At 42.0% G+C, this 12,862-nt stretch overlaps 1 protein-coding gene across 1 annotated transcript; it reads right to left on the bottom strand.

Moving 5' to 3' along the window:
• Window positions 1–5,424: 5,424 nt before the first annotated feature.
• LOC141737797 (natural killer cells antigen CD94-like) lies at window positions 5,425–10,539 on the bottom strand. The gene is made up of 6 exons (XM_074572767.1): window positions 10,409–10,539; window positions 9,219–9,308; window positions 7,920–8,018; window positions 7,510–7,664; window positions 6,837–6,949; window positions 5,425–5,757 (listed from the first exon to the last, which is right to left on the bottom strand). Exons 1-6 carry the CDS (start codon window positions 10,518–10,520, stop codon window positions 5,634–5,636), a joined length of 693 nt encoding a protein of 230 aa, XP_074428868.1. The 5' UTR covers window positions 10,521–10,539; the 3' UTR covers window positions 5,425–5,633.
• Window positions 10,540–12,862: the final 2,323 nt, after the last annotated feature.

Raw genomic sequence — 12,862 nt, 5'->3', positions numbered from 1 at the left:
GAGTTTTCTTCTCTGCATTGTCATGCTCTTTACCCTTGGTGTCAGACAGTCAGTAAACCACCTGCGTCATAAAAACTTAAACAAATCCAAGTGGGGAAAAATGTTCTTCCGCCAAGATCCCAATACTCATAATTAGGAGAGAAAATAGATGCGGCTCTGATTTCAGGTGGAGACAGAAGCTGCTGTCTATAAACAGCAGGCCTTGCAAAATATACTGTAATTTTTCAAGTTGCACAGCCACATGATCTATGAAAAATGCTGCTAAATCACCTCTGCTAAGGACCGCTGAGAGAACAAGGAAGAAAGGAGAGAAGCACAATGATTTATTGAAAATATCACAATATATGCGGCTGTATATTGGGTGCTTTGAGTGAAATATTAAATTTTGTGAAGGCTTTCAGTTTTGTTTAAAATGAGTGTTCGTGTATTAGACCTAAAATCAAAGTGAAAGCCATGACAAATTGTGAAGAGAGGGGTTTTTTGTGCACTTTGAATTCTGCAGACAGAGTCAGGATTTTGGGGACCTCTATTTAAACCTATGCATTCAGACTTGTTTAAACTAATCTTTTGCCCTCTCTCGAAACTTTGATTCTCCTTCCACCACCATCTGAACCCTAGCCTTTGTCGTTTGGATAACAGAACTAGTTTTAATGCTAAAAAAAAGAAGTAAAAAAGGAAACATTACTCATCTTCCAGTTCCCTGGTTAGAGTCATGTGGGGATTTCTCCTTTTGCTAAATTAAGATTCCTCTGCTGTAAATTTAGTAAAAAGAAACTTGTGATTTTACATTTGAAAACTAAAATGCAGAGCTTGTCTAAATGCTTCCAGAGAAGCCTATTTCTATTTCAGAAATTCAGTCAGTGTTTTGCAATCACACATATGCCTGTTATCCTGAAAATTTACCTACCCTCCCTGCTCCTCACCATTCTGGAGGCCCACCAGGAAACTGAGCAGGAAGAAATGCTCACTCCTTCTGTAGAAGGGTTGCCCTTTTGTTCTGATTTGAAACAAAAATATTCAGAGTTGGGAAATATTCTTTGGCAGAGACAGACTATGTAAGTCTGATTAAGCCATCAGCAGCAAAGCCAGTATTTCCTCTGTATTGAGTGTTTCCTGTATTTTATTCCTCTCTCATTCTTTAGATTTATTGGGCTTTTTTCAGAAGAACATAACTAGTAACAGTGAGCATCTGAAACAAACAAACAAACAAACAAATGGTCTCAAGTGACATATGGAATTGCAGCACTGAGTTGGAACACACTTAAATGTGAAAGATGCACAGGTGGCCTTTGTGGGTAAAGCATTTCCTGGAGATGGGCAGTCAAATGAGAGTCATATTTGCTGCTATTTATAATGTCAAATTCAGTTGAAGGCTCGTCATAGCACAAATTGTGGTGCAGGTATTTAATAAGAATTGTGTAGCTAGAAAGCAGTATTCTGTACGGGAAAATAAATAAATAAATAACATCAACTTGCCTATGGCAGAAGTCTTATGCACTTAAAAAAATCTGCATTTTGAAGCATAATATTACAACCCAAGGAAAGGGAGCAGTTTCTTCTGCTGTATAAATAAGACTGTATCACAACGACCACACATTCATAGGCCAAGATGTGTCATTGTTGAATGTGGTGGTTCCAGCTGCATCCCTATGCAAAATGCATATAGAAATATGCGTCAAGTTTCTAGTGGACATAATGTATTAAGCGTCACAAGAATATATCAAAATATCCTTTCCAATTTGTCTACTCAACTCAATTTTCCAACATGAAGTAAAGATCTCAGAGTCACTTTCAAACTTGGAACAATAACAAGGGGATTTTTGTAAGCAGTGTCCCCACTAAAAAATGGCGGGGATATTAAATTGAGCACCCCATATGAGCATGGCCACATTGGTATCACACAGAGATTTTTATTCACTAGTGTCTAAAATATGAGCTCTTGAAAAAACACAGAATCACCAAATGGTTGAGGTTGGAAGGGACCTCAGATGAGAGGGCTGAAACAGCTTTCCTATGAAGACAGGTGGAGAGAGTTGGGGTTGTTCAGCCTCTCCTCGAGAAGAGGAGGCTCCGGGGACACCTTGTTCTGGCCTTTAAATATATACAGGGAACTTTAAGAAAGATGGAGACTTTTTACCAAGGTCTGTAGCGACAGGACAACAGGCGACGGTTTTAAACTAAAAGAAGGTAGGTTTTAGATTAGACATAAGAAAGAAATTTTTTATGATGGGGGTGGTAAGACACTGGAAGAGGTTGCCCAGAGAATTTGTGGATGCCACCTCCCTGGAAGTGTTGAAGGTCAGGTTGGATGGCCTTTGAGCAACCTGACCTAGTGAAAAATGTCCCTGCTCAGGGCAAGGGAGTTGGACTAGACAATCTTTAAAGGCCCCTTCCAACCCAACTGTTCAGTGATTCTGTGACCTCTGGAAGTCATCTGCTACAACGCGCTGCTCAAGTAGGGCCACATAGAACCAGTTGTCCAGGACTATATCCAGTTTGGTTTTGAATATCTCCATGAAGGGATACTCCACAACCTTGCTGGGCAACTAGTGACTCTGTTTGGTCACCCTCACAGTAAAAAAGTGTTTCCTGACGTTCAGAGGAAAGCTCCTCTGTTTCAGTTTGTGCCCATTGCCTCTGGTCCTGTCACTGAACATCCCTGAAAAGAGCCTGGATCCATGCTTCCTTCAGGTATTTATATACATTAATAACTTCCCCTCCAAGCCTTCTCTTCTCTAGGCTAACCCATCCTAGCTCCCTCAGCCTTTCCTCATAGGAGAGATGCGCCAGTCTCTTCATCATCTTCGTGGCCCTTGCTTGGACCCTCTCCAGTATCTCCATGTCTCTCTTGTACTGGGGAGCCTAGCACTGGACCCAGTACTCCAGGCGTTACCACACCAATGCTGAGCAGAGGGGAAGGATCACCTCCGTCAACCTGCTGGCAACACTCCTCCTAATGCAGCCCAGGTTACCATAACCCTTCTTTGCCGCAAGGGCATACTGTTGGCTTATGGTCAATTTGGTGCCCACCAGCACCCCAGGTCCTTTTCTGCAAAACTGCCTTCCAGCTGGTCGGTCCCCAGCATGTATTGGTGCATGGGATTGTTCCTCTCCACTTGCAGGACTTTACACTTCTCCTTATTGAACTTAATGAGATTCCTGTCAGCCCATTTCTCCAGCCTATTGAGGTCCCTCTGCATGGCAGCACAATCCTCTGGTGTATCAGCCACTTCTCCCAGTTTTGTGTCGTTAACAAACTGCCCAATCATCCAGATCATTAATGAAGACGTTGATCCCTGGGATGCACCACTAGTGGCTGGCCTCCAGCTGTAGGCTTCATGCCACTGCTCAGCACCCTCTGTGTCCATCTATTTAGCCAGTTTTCAATCCACCTCACTGCTCATCCAGCCTGTACATCATCAGCTTCTCCATGAGGATCTTATGGGAGAGAGTGCTGAAAGCCTTACTGAAGTCTAGGTAGACAATATTCACTGTTCTCTCCCTGTCTACCAAGCCAATCATCTCATCATAAAATGTTATCAAGTTTGTCAAGTATGACTTCCCCTTGGTGAATCCATGCTGGCTACTCCCAATCACCTTCTTGTCCTTCATGTGCCTAGAAATGATTACCAGAACTAGTTGCTCCATCAGCTTCCTAGGGATCAAGGTAAGGCTAAGCAGCATGTAGTTCCCTGGGTCCTCCTTCCTGCCCTTATTGAACATAGGAGTGACATATGTTTTCTTCCAGTCCTTGGGCACTTCTCCCAGTTGCCATGATCAGTCAAAGAATATTGAGAGTTACCTCACAATGACATCTTCCAGCTCTCTCAGCATTCGTGGGTGCATCCCATCAGGGCCCATGAGCTTATGCATGTCCAGCTTGCTTAAATATTCCCTGATCTGATCCTTTTCCACCATGGATACACCTTCCTTGTTCCAGACTTCCCTGGTCTCTGGGATGTGGGATTCCTGAAGGCTGGTCTTGCCAGTAAAGAGTCAGGCAAAGGTGGCATTCAGTACCTCAGCCTTTTCCGTGTCCTGTGTCACCAGGCCCCTGGTCTCATTCAGCAGTGGGCCCACATTCTCCTTAGTCTTCCTTTTGTCACTTATGTACTTATTGAAGCCCTCCTTGTTGCCTTTGACACCCCTCACCAGATTCATTTCCTTTTGGGCTTTGGCTTTCCTAACCTCATCCCTGCATGCTCTGACAGTGTCTCTGTGTTCCTTTCAGGTTACCTGTCCCTGCGTCCACCCTCTGTATGCTTCTTATTTGTGTTTGAGTTTTGCCAAGATCAGCTTGTTCATCCATGTAGGCCTTCTGGCATTCCTGTCTGCCTTCCTACTCACTGGGATGGGCCACTTTTGAGTTTGAAGAACTTAATCCTTGGATATTAACCAGCTTTCTTGCGCTCCTCTTCCCTCCAGGGCCTTATCCCATGGGACTCTTCTAAGCAGATCTTTGAAGAGGCCAAAGTCTGCTCTCCTGAAGTCCAGGGCTGTGAGCTCGCTTTTTACCCACCTCCCTCCCCTCAGGATCCTGAACAAGATATAGCAGATATAGTTACTTAGATTTAGAAAATCATCCATTCTAAAAAACCCCCAACATTTAATATATAATACCAAAAACATGTACTGTCTGATACAGTGGAAAATTCAATTCCTCATTCAGTAATTGATACTTTTCTGGATACTGTCACAGCATTTCAGCTGCCAGTGCAGCCATTCATGCCACATATCCATCCTTTCATATTATGAGATGCATTAGGTAAAGGACTGGACATATTCTGTGTTAGCTGAAGATTAATGGCCCTCAGATGTTGTTCTTAGAAAAATCCAATCATTATTTCCATTGACCCTGCATAACTGCAATGGTGATTATGACAATAGCATACTGTTTATTAAAACTCATTTAACAGTGACTTCTCAATATTCTTGGACGATCCTATAATTACATGTAAATATAATCATTATCTGGAAGTAAAATTTGAACATATCTAAAATTCGAATACTATACCCAGTCAAAAAGAGGATGAGGATGCTAAGTGATGCTTCACTGACAAGCAGTGAACAAGGAAGTCACATGTCTTTAAGTGGTAAAAGAGAGGAAAGCTTGCCTTGGAGTTTTGGAGGAATAAGTGAAAGTGAGTGTGCTGAAGAGAGGGCTGGAAATAGTTAAGAGTTATTGGAGGTTAACACATCTTTACAAATAGAAGTGGGAGAAAACTCATCATCTGAGTAAGGTGAAATGGACTAGAGAGAGACCCTTGGTAGAAATGGATATACATGAAATTCCAATCAGAGTGACAGTGGTCCCATGGGCCTTTACAATTCTGATTTCTTTGTCTCTACGTGATGCTTAAGATTGTCAGCATTGTTAAGGTAGAGGTTTCTGGACTCAAACAATGAGACTAATAACTCATCTCTGGTTCATGATATTTATTACTGCTGGGTCTTGTTATCTGCAAAGGCTTTCTGTCTCTTTGTCATTTTTGTTTTGTGTGAATACACCAGCAGGAAAGGATGGACTCTGCCCTGAATTTGTATTAAACATTATTTTACACCCCTTTTTTGAAAAATATGAACATGAAAATCTTCTTCATACTCTTCCAGTTGTTTTTCTGCTGATAACCTTTTTAGATCAGCTGGACTGCTGCCATCTCACAGATCCAGGGATATTTCTCATTACAGTTCTCACTGTAAACTCTTGACTTATGATAGAACAGGTATGCACAGTTTTGCTCAGAGGATAAATCAATCCTAGAAAGAAAACCACACCATCTTGGTAAAAAATTTCATGTACAAATTAAAAAAAAAAACAAGTAACCAAACATAAAGCCCTTTTGGCCAATCATACATTATTGCAAAAGTTACTTAGTCATTTTAAGGTTTATAAAGGGTTATACAAAATATTGAAGAACATAACAGCTCATATAATTCAAGTCCGAAGGATCATTCTCCCACCTGCCTTCAGCTCAAAGATGTAAAAAAGAAAGCTTGTATATGGCGCACCATCGAAACACAAGGTAGTACTAGTTCCTTGCAAGTGATTATGTCACTCCAACCATTGATTTATGTAGTGGTAATTTGGGTCTGGAAACTGAAAGGCAGTGGTCTGCCTGAGCAGAAGCCAGATCATTCTGCCTGATGTCCCCCAGCCATGGTAAGTGTGACAGTTTGCAAGATGAAATGAGCACATGTTTCCACGGAGGTGCTGGAGAATCTTCCCTCGTAGAAGGTTCTCCAGACCCTGAAAAGGACTCTGGTACTACTGCGTACATTGATCACTTCACACAGAACAGAATGGGAATACAATGTTTTCCCCATGGTTAGAAATACACTGAGTAAGCTGATGAGATTTTACAGAAAAAGTAAACAGGTTCTGTCCACCTAATGTTGACCATTTTTGTGTAATAAAGGTTTCAAAATGTTCATGGCAAAGAGAAGAGAATTTGGGATAATTGTTGCTGAATAGAAGAGGCTGATGCAGGCAGGCTTTTCAGGAGGTCGTCTGTCTTGAAGGAAGTGTGGGTTGCTTCCTGTAGAGTCATGGGATGTTTCATAAAATGAAAGGGTTTAAACAGTGAGAGCAGTCACTGGTTGCACTGGTTTGTTGAGTCCTTCTCCTGCTCACACTTCCAATATTCCGAAACTCTTTCTCTGTTTCAGAGATGTCACACTTAAAAGAGTTTTTCAACTCCAAATATATCTGTGGCTGTATTCTGCCTTGAAGCTTTGCCATTAATGGGATTTTGGTTTCTTCTTCCTTCAGTGCGCAGGGAGGATATTGTGCAAGAAGAGGTTAAAAACCACCAACTATTTAAGTTCAGAAAACTTACCAGTCCATTCTTTTTGTAGAAAGTTTTGTACCATCTGTCCAAGACCAGGCATCAACTCCATATGATAATCCAATCCAGTAAGATTGTTTTCGTGATATTTGAGATATGCTAATCTATAAAAATGCAAAACCTTTATCACCAAGGAGCTTGTGGGTATTTGTTTTTTTGCTGCACCTAAACAAAAACTGCTGAGAGGAGGTGATCAAGAAAGAACCAAAGGAGGTAATTTGACAGTGGTTCTCTGAACTCCTCATCAGGCCCTCATAAGAGTTTTCAAGAGACAACATCTCTATTCGGCATACAAACAGGAATATTTTGTGCCTGGAATCTCTACTAAATGTAAGACCGAGGCAACAATTCTTTTTAGAGCCATACCTCTCAGAGTACTCCAAGAGATTTCCTGAATGAAGGACTCACTGCTTATAACTTTCACAGGATCCGTGACATTCATGTCCCCTCTTTGGCTGAATAATGTCCTGTGTTGCTAACTACCTCATCATTACACATTTGTGGTTGAACGTTCTGCAGTCTGCATTGCCTCAGACCTTGGCGACAGTACCTCTATTACTATGTAACATCAAGAGGTACCTACCTGGGACTCCTCACTGGCTGGTGAGGAGTTTTGAATAGTTGATACCAATGCAATGAAATGCCAATAAGATTGGAACCATACCAGCTTGCTTTTCCTTTTCAGCGTAAGAAGGGTGGCGTTCTGGGAGAAGCAGAAGTCTTCACTTTCCTGCCATGTGGCCTCCTTTTCTGACAAGTAGAAACAGGTGTCGCCTCCAACCCATTTCCAGTTTACAGGGCACAGTGAACATGCGGGTTCTAGAACAGAAAGAACCCATCAGTCCCTTATAAACAGACAAAGGAAAAGTAGAGGAGTCTGCATCCATAGGCCTGGAAAGTCAAAGTTATGCAGAGCTGAAATGCATAAGGCACTTTATGGGTCACACCTACACGCATTCATTTTTTTTAAAAAAACTCAGTATTTAATCTGATACAGCATATAACACCCTTGTTTAATCTGATATAAGGCTTAACACGTAGATTTCAGGCTGTGTGAGCAGTAGTTCTACTTACTATTGTTCTTACTGTTTGCGTCACTCATCAAGCACAATCTCTGCTTTAGGCCTTGCAAGTTTTCATCGTGTCCTGCAGGTGCCTTAGAACCTCTGAGACCTGGAGTTTATAAAGACATTCTTCATGAGACAAAAAAGCTGTGGCAATGCTACTGCATGATAACGTGCTTCATCATATATTGCAAATTAACTTTTTGCAACAGTGTGCTCACATGCAACTCTGATGCTAGTGTCACATACTGTGAGGAGATGAGCAGATGAGAAATTGATGGATAAAGAGATTTCCAAATTTTAAATGCAGTTTCCTTACAGTGCCATTGCAGGCCACTTGGTAACCTAATAAAAGACTAAAATAAAGCAAAAAAAATATGCTTTGGAAGGGCTATCTTGAACTAATCACATTGATCTTAAAGGAAGTTTTGGAAAAAAAGGAAGTTTGAAAAAACCTAAAATTCTAAACATACTTCAGGTTGAAAATCCTCTTTATTCTTAAAGGCTAGTAAAATTTCTCTGAAGAAAGTGGGGAGGGTTTTTTTTTTAATATCTCTTCCTCAACAGCATTTAGATGCTGGCTTTTGGTGGCAACGGCTCAGAATGACTATGTCCAGGCTCTGGGATATAAAGTATAAGTACAGTCATGTCACACATGATAGAAGATAATATGAGAGTCTTCAGTTCTCTTGCACATCTCAGGTAAACTGGGATGACTGAGTAAAACAAACAGAAAAAGTGAGATTTCCTCATGAATGTGAGTGCTAGAAGTACGTCCATTTTTAACATACTAGTATGAACTAATTTAAGACAGTAGTCTACAAACATGAAATGTTCGTCTACAAACACGAAAGGTTTATCAAAGGAAGGAGACAAGAGCTGCTATTCCAGTCGAGTGGAGAAACTCGAGCAACTGTAGAAGAGAAGAAGGGAAACAACAAACTGTTTTATGAAAGTCAACATTAGAATTTTATAACTGATTTCAAATTAGCAAATAAATGAGTAATAGATGGATAAGGCCAGAATCCATTCCTTCCACTCTGTCCAGAATATATCATCTTGGCTTCTACATCCTTACTCTGAGCCCAGGTCCAGATTTAAAAAAAAATGCTTCCTGCAAAGCCTTATGTGCACCAAGCCAGAGAATGTTCATCGCAGGCAATTAGGAGGAGGGGAGAGAACAGTATACGTGGGGAGGATGAGCTACAACCATCCTTGTTGCAGTCAGTCTGCCACCTTTTTTCAGTGCAGTTGTTTCCAAGGCGTCAATATGAATATTCAAAGGAACACAGTATGCTTCAGCACTTACCTAGGACTATCATTCCTACGGTGAGGGCCAGGCACAGGGCAAACAAAGTGAAGATAGCTGGCCACCATACAGCAAAGGGAAGAGAGCGCCCTGGGAGAAACCAACAATTTATCTGAGGGCAGACACCCTGTTCAGCAGCACTCCCAACCCTCCACCCCACCATCAGGTGACTGTCTAAAGTTTTCCCCTTCCAGGTTGTATTATATTTTAAGGATCAACCCAAATGCAAACTGATGCAGTGCCTCTGTTAAAGAGGTCTGTTTGAAATGAGTCACGGGACGTGGATTAAACAGAACAGGTTGGGGATTCCTTGTTTTTGGCAAATGATGAAACTGTGAAACATCGTAGTGATCCTTTGACTTAGAAGTAGGTGGTGCTCCTGCTCTCCTTTGTCAGGGCTGTATTACTCTGCTCTGTCAGAGCAGAGTAAGGAAGTGTTTGCATACCATCTTACACTTTGCACAAATCCTTCCTGCTCTTGGGGCACACAGTGCTCAGGTGGCGTGCCAGCTCCGGGCTGAAGCCTGCCTGAGGAAACCTCTGGAGTCCAAAATATCCGCTGAGGTTTCTCTGGATTCAAGAGTTCCTGAGAATTACCATCACCAAACGGTCACGGCATTGCAGTACGGTGGACCTTTCATATGGAGAATATTTAACTCAAGACTGGATGCCCTCTTGAAGTACATGGTTTATCCCAAGCGAAGCTATGGGATTTGAAGAAGGGAAATGACATGACCTGTGCATTCAGGCCCAGTGCTGCCTCATCCCATCTGACCTTAAAGGCTGCATTGTAAGCATTTTCTGAAAAATTGAGGTCCAGAGGGCAAAACAGGAAAGTTTTTTTCCTATTAAAGTCAGACTGTCCTGTCTCTATAGCCATTTCCTGTAATAATAAATAAACAATAATTAAAACTAACCACATTAAAGCTGATTCCTACATTACAGAGCTTGATCCTGAAGTCTTTTCCTACAGAAATTTAGGGCAAGTAATGGCAGCAGTTCCACTCTGCATTTTCACATTTATGCATGGTGGGTTTTTTTAGGCAAAACAATACAAATATTGCATAGAAATAAACATTAAACCTATAAATACATATTTTTCTGATTTAGTGAGCTGGACAAGAGACACTGTTCCTATTGTCGTTATCTACTATAGTGCAGAAAGTTCAATGAGCAAGTGTCAGTCATACCTCGGTTGATGTTCAAGGACATGTAGTGTCTGGATGGATGCTGTGGCGGGTGATTTAAATGAGAGTATCCATCCTCTTCCTCTGTATTTGTATGCATTATGTGAGAACTCATTCGTGGTTCAGAAGACAGACTGAATGATTTGTGAAGGGGAAGCAAAAAGAAAAGCAGAAAGAGGGAGGGGATGGGAGAATGAGTCACACTTCAAATGCCCTAAGGCAAGATATTCATATTCAAATTTATGTGTGACTCCTCCCTTTCCCCCCTCGGGGGAAGAATTCCTCTCTTCCCACCCATCATATTTCAGCCTGGGTCTGAGACACATAGGGATGACACGAGTCCCAGTGAATGTATGGCCTGGTAGCTCCCTTCTTCTCCATTTAACCTTCCCATGACTTTCATCCTCTTTGAACTTTCCACATTTTAAAACAGAACAAACACCTTTGATTCATCTCAGAGGCAGACTAACTTCATCTCTGTGTCTTTTTCATTGTTCAGTGTTAAGGGTTAAAAATCTAGGTATCCGCATTCAATTGAGAGAAAAGTTCACAGCTGCAAATAGCTGCTGAAGCTATTTAATCACACGGAGGAGGCAGAAGTGCTGTCCAGAGTCTAATGTCACGTTCTCAGTGGTAGAAGTGGGAAATCAGAGTTGGGGAAAAAAGGCACAGGCAGGATTTAATAAATAAGAGAAGTGAGCCCTTGTGGCAAAGGCTAACCACATACTGGAGTGATGTAGCGAGAGTGTAGCTAGCAGGCTGAAGGAGGCGATGATTCTCTTTTTTTTTCTGAATATGCAGCTGGACAAAGCTAAGGAGAATCCAATTGCAGTCTCTCACTGCATAAAGGGGCTGTGGAGAAGATGGAGCCAGACTCTTAGAGGTATACAGTGAAAGGACAAGAAGTAATGGTCATAAGTTACAGGTAGGGTGGTCAAACATTGGAAGAGGTGCCCAGAGAGGGTGTCATCTCCATCTTTGGAGATTTTCTGAACTTGGGTAGACGGGGACTGGACCAATCTGATCTAGCTTTGAAATTAGACCTACTGAGCAAGAGCTTGGAACAGATGGACTTCAGAGGTCCCTTCCAAATTGAATCTTTCCATGACTTTGTCATCTATGAGTACGAAGGGAAGACTCACTATGATTTTTAGGGGAGAATGCCCAAGGGAACAATAGTAGAGCACCTAAAATAGCACCTGTTCCCCTTTCTTGTAGTTTGGAGAGATAAATTTAGAAAGTGAGAAACAGGCTGGATAATACTTTCTGTAGTAACTCAAAATCTCTGCACCACCCAACTAAAGTAGGAGCCCCTTTTTCTTTTTGCAAAGCTTGGCTGACACCTTCCTGGCCCTTCTGCACAGTTCTGTGCACTCTTCCCTTTTCCCCCTGAAGTTTCCCTACCAGGAGAACATAGGATGTATTAAAGTCACAACATCAAGAGAGGAGATTCTGAAAGGTTGGCACCTCACCCGATGCCTCAGATGTTTCAGATGAGTAGAGCCTTACTTAATTTAATGCAAAACAAATACAAAAACTGACGAAGTGAAGGCAGGGACAGAGTGAAGGACCATGTTCCATGGACAAAATTATATGAGTTGAGAGATCCTGTTAGGGACAGAAGATACTGTGGGAAGGACCAGGCAGGCTTAGAGAGATGTGAGTCTGTAGGGTGACAGTGAGATTGTGTAACTGGAAACCTGTCATTAGAGATGCATGAGCCAGACTGAGACCTGTGTCAAGGAGTGCGGGCACCTCCAGGAAAAGATGCATGGCAGAACCATGGTGTCTTCAGACTTATGTCTTAAGCGCTGTTGTTTGAAAGGAACCTCTATAAGTCATGTGGTTCAACCTCCTATTCACAGCTAGGGCAGCTTTGAGCTCTAATGAAGTTGCCCAAGGGCTTGTCCAGTCAAGTTCACACAGTCTCCAAGGATGGAGATCTCCCAGCCTCTCTGGATACCTATTCCTATGTTTGGCCACCCCCACTGTGAAGAATGTTCTCCTTGTGTCTAACAGGGATTTCCCATACTACAGTTTCTGTTAGTTGCCTCTAGTAGTGTTTTAATCAGCTCTGGCAAAGCAGTCCGTAAGCATGAATATGGGGACAAGATAGAGGGCGCCAAAGGAGCACTTGCTGATAAAGACCTGGTCCCATGTCTGTCGTTGTAGCTGTGCTCCTGGGCACTTTCTTCTAGCCTTTTAGTCACCTGCTAGTGATTTAAAAGCATATCAGTGAGAGGTGTTATAATGGTTAAATTTTTTAAGAGTCTGATTTGAAACAGAAAGAACAAACTGAGAAGGAAGATCCAGGAACAGATGAGCACCAGATTCTTTAGTAAATTGGCTGACCTTCACGGGGAAAGGGTATTTTACTTTGTTGCTTTCTACAGACAGCGTCTGTGAACACAGGCTGGCATCATATTATTTAGCGTCTTGCTGACAGTGCGTTTCAGC

The sequence above is a fragment of the Larus michahellis genome, chromosome 1 (genome assembly GCF_964199755.1).
Source record: "Larus michahellis chromosome 1, bLarMic1.1, whole genome shotgun sequence".
Lineage (NCBI taxonomy): Eukaryota > Metazoa > Chordata > Aves > Charadriiformes > Laridae > Larus > Larus michahellis.
Note: the sequence above shows the minus strand (reverse complement) of the source record. Positions and strands in the feature narration are given on the sequence as shown.

What these genes read in the sequence shown, in the direction of transcription:
- LOC141737797 (XM_074572767.1), bottom strand. Translation starts at nt 10,520, where the DNA reads ATGAGTTCTCACATAATGCATACAAATACAGAGGAAGAGGATGGATAC. An exon ending in GTCCTTGAACATCAACCGAG is followed by an intron (nt 9,309 to 10,408) that starts GTATGACTGACA and finishes GGTTTCTCCCAG; the next exon opens with GGCGCTCTCTTCCCTTTGCT. An exon ending in CGCAAACAGTAAGAACAATA is followed by an intron (nt 7,665 to 7,919) that starts GTAAGTAGAACT and finishes TTTCTGTTCTAG; the next exon opens with AACCCGCATGTTCACTGTGC.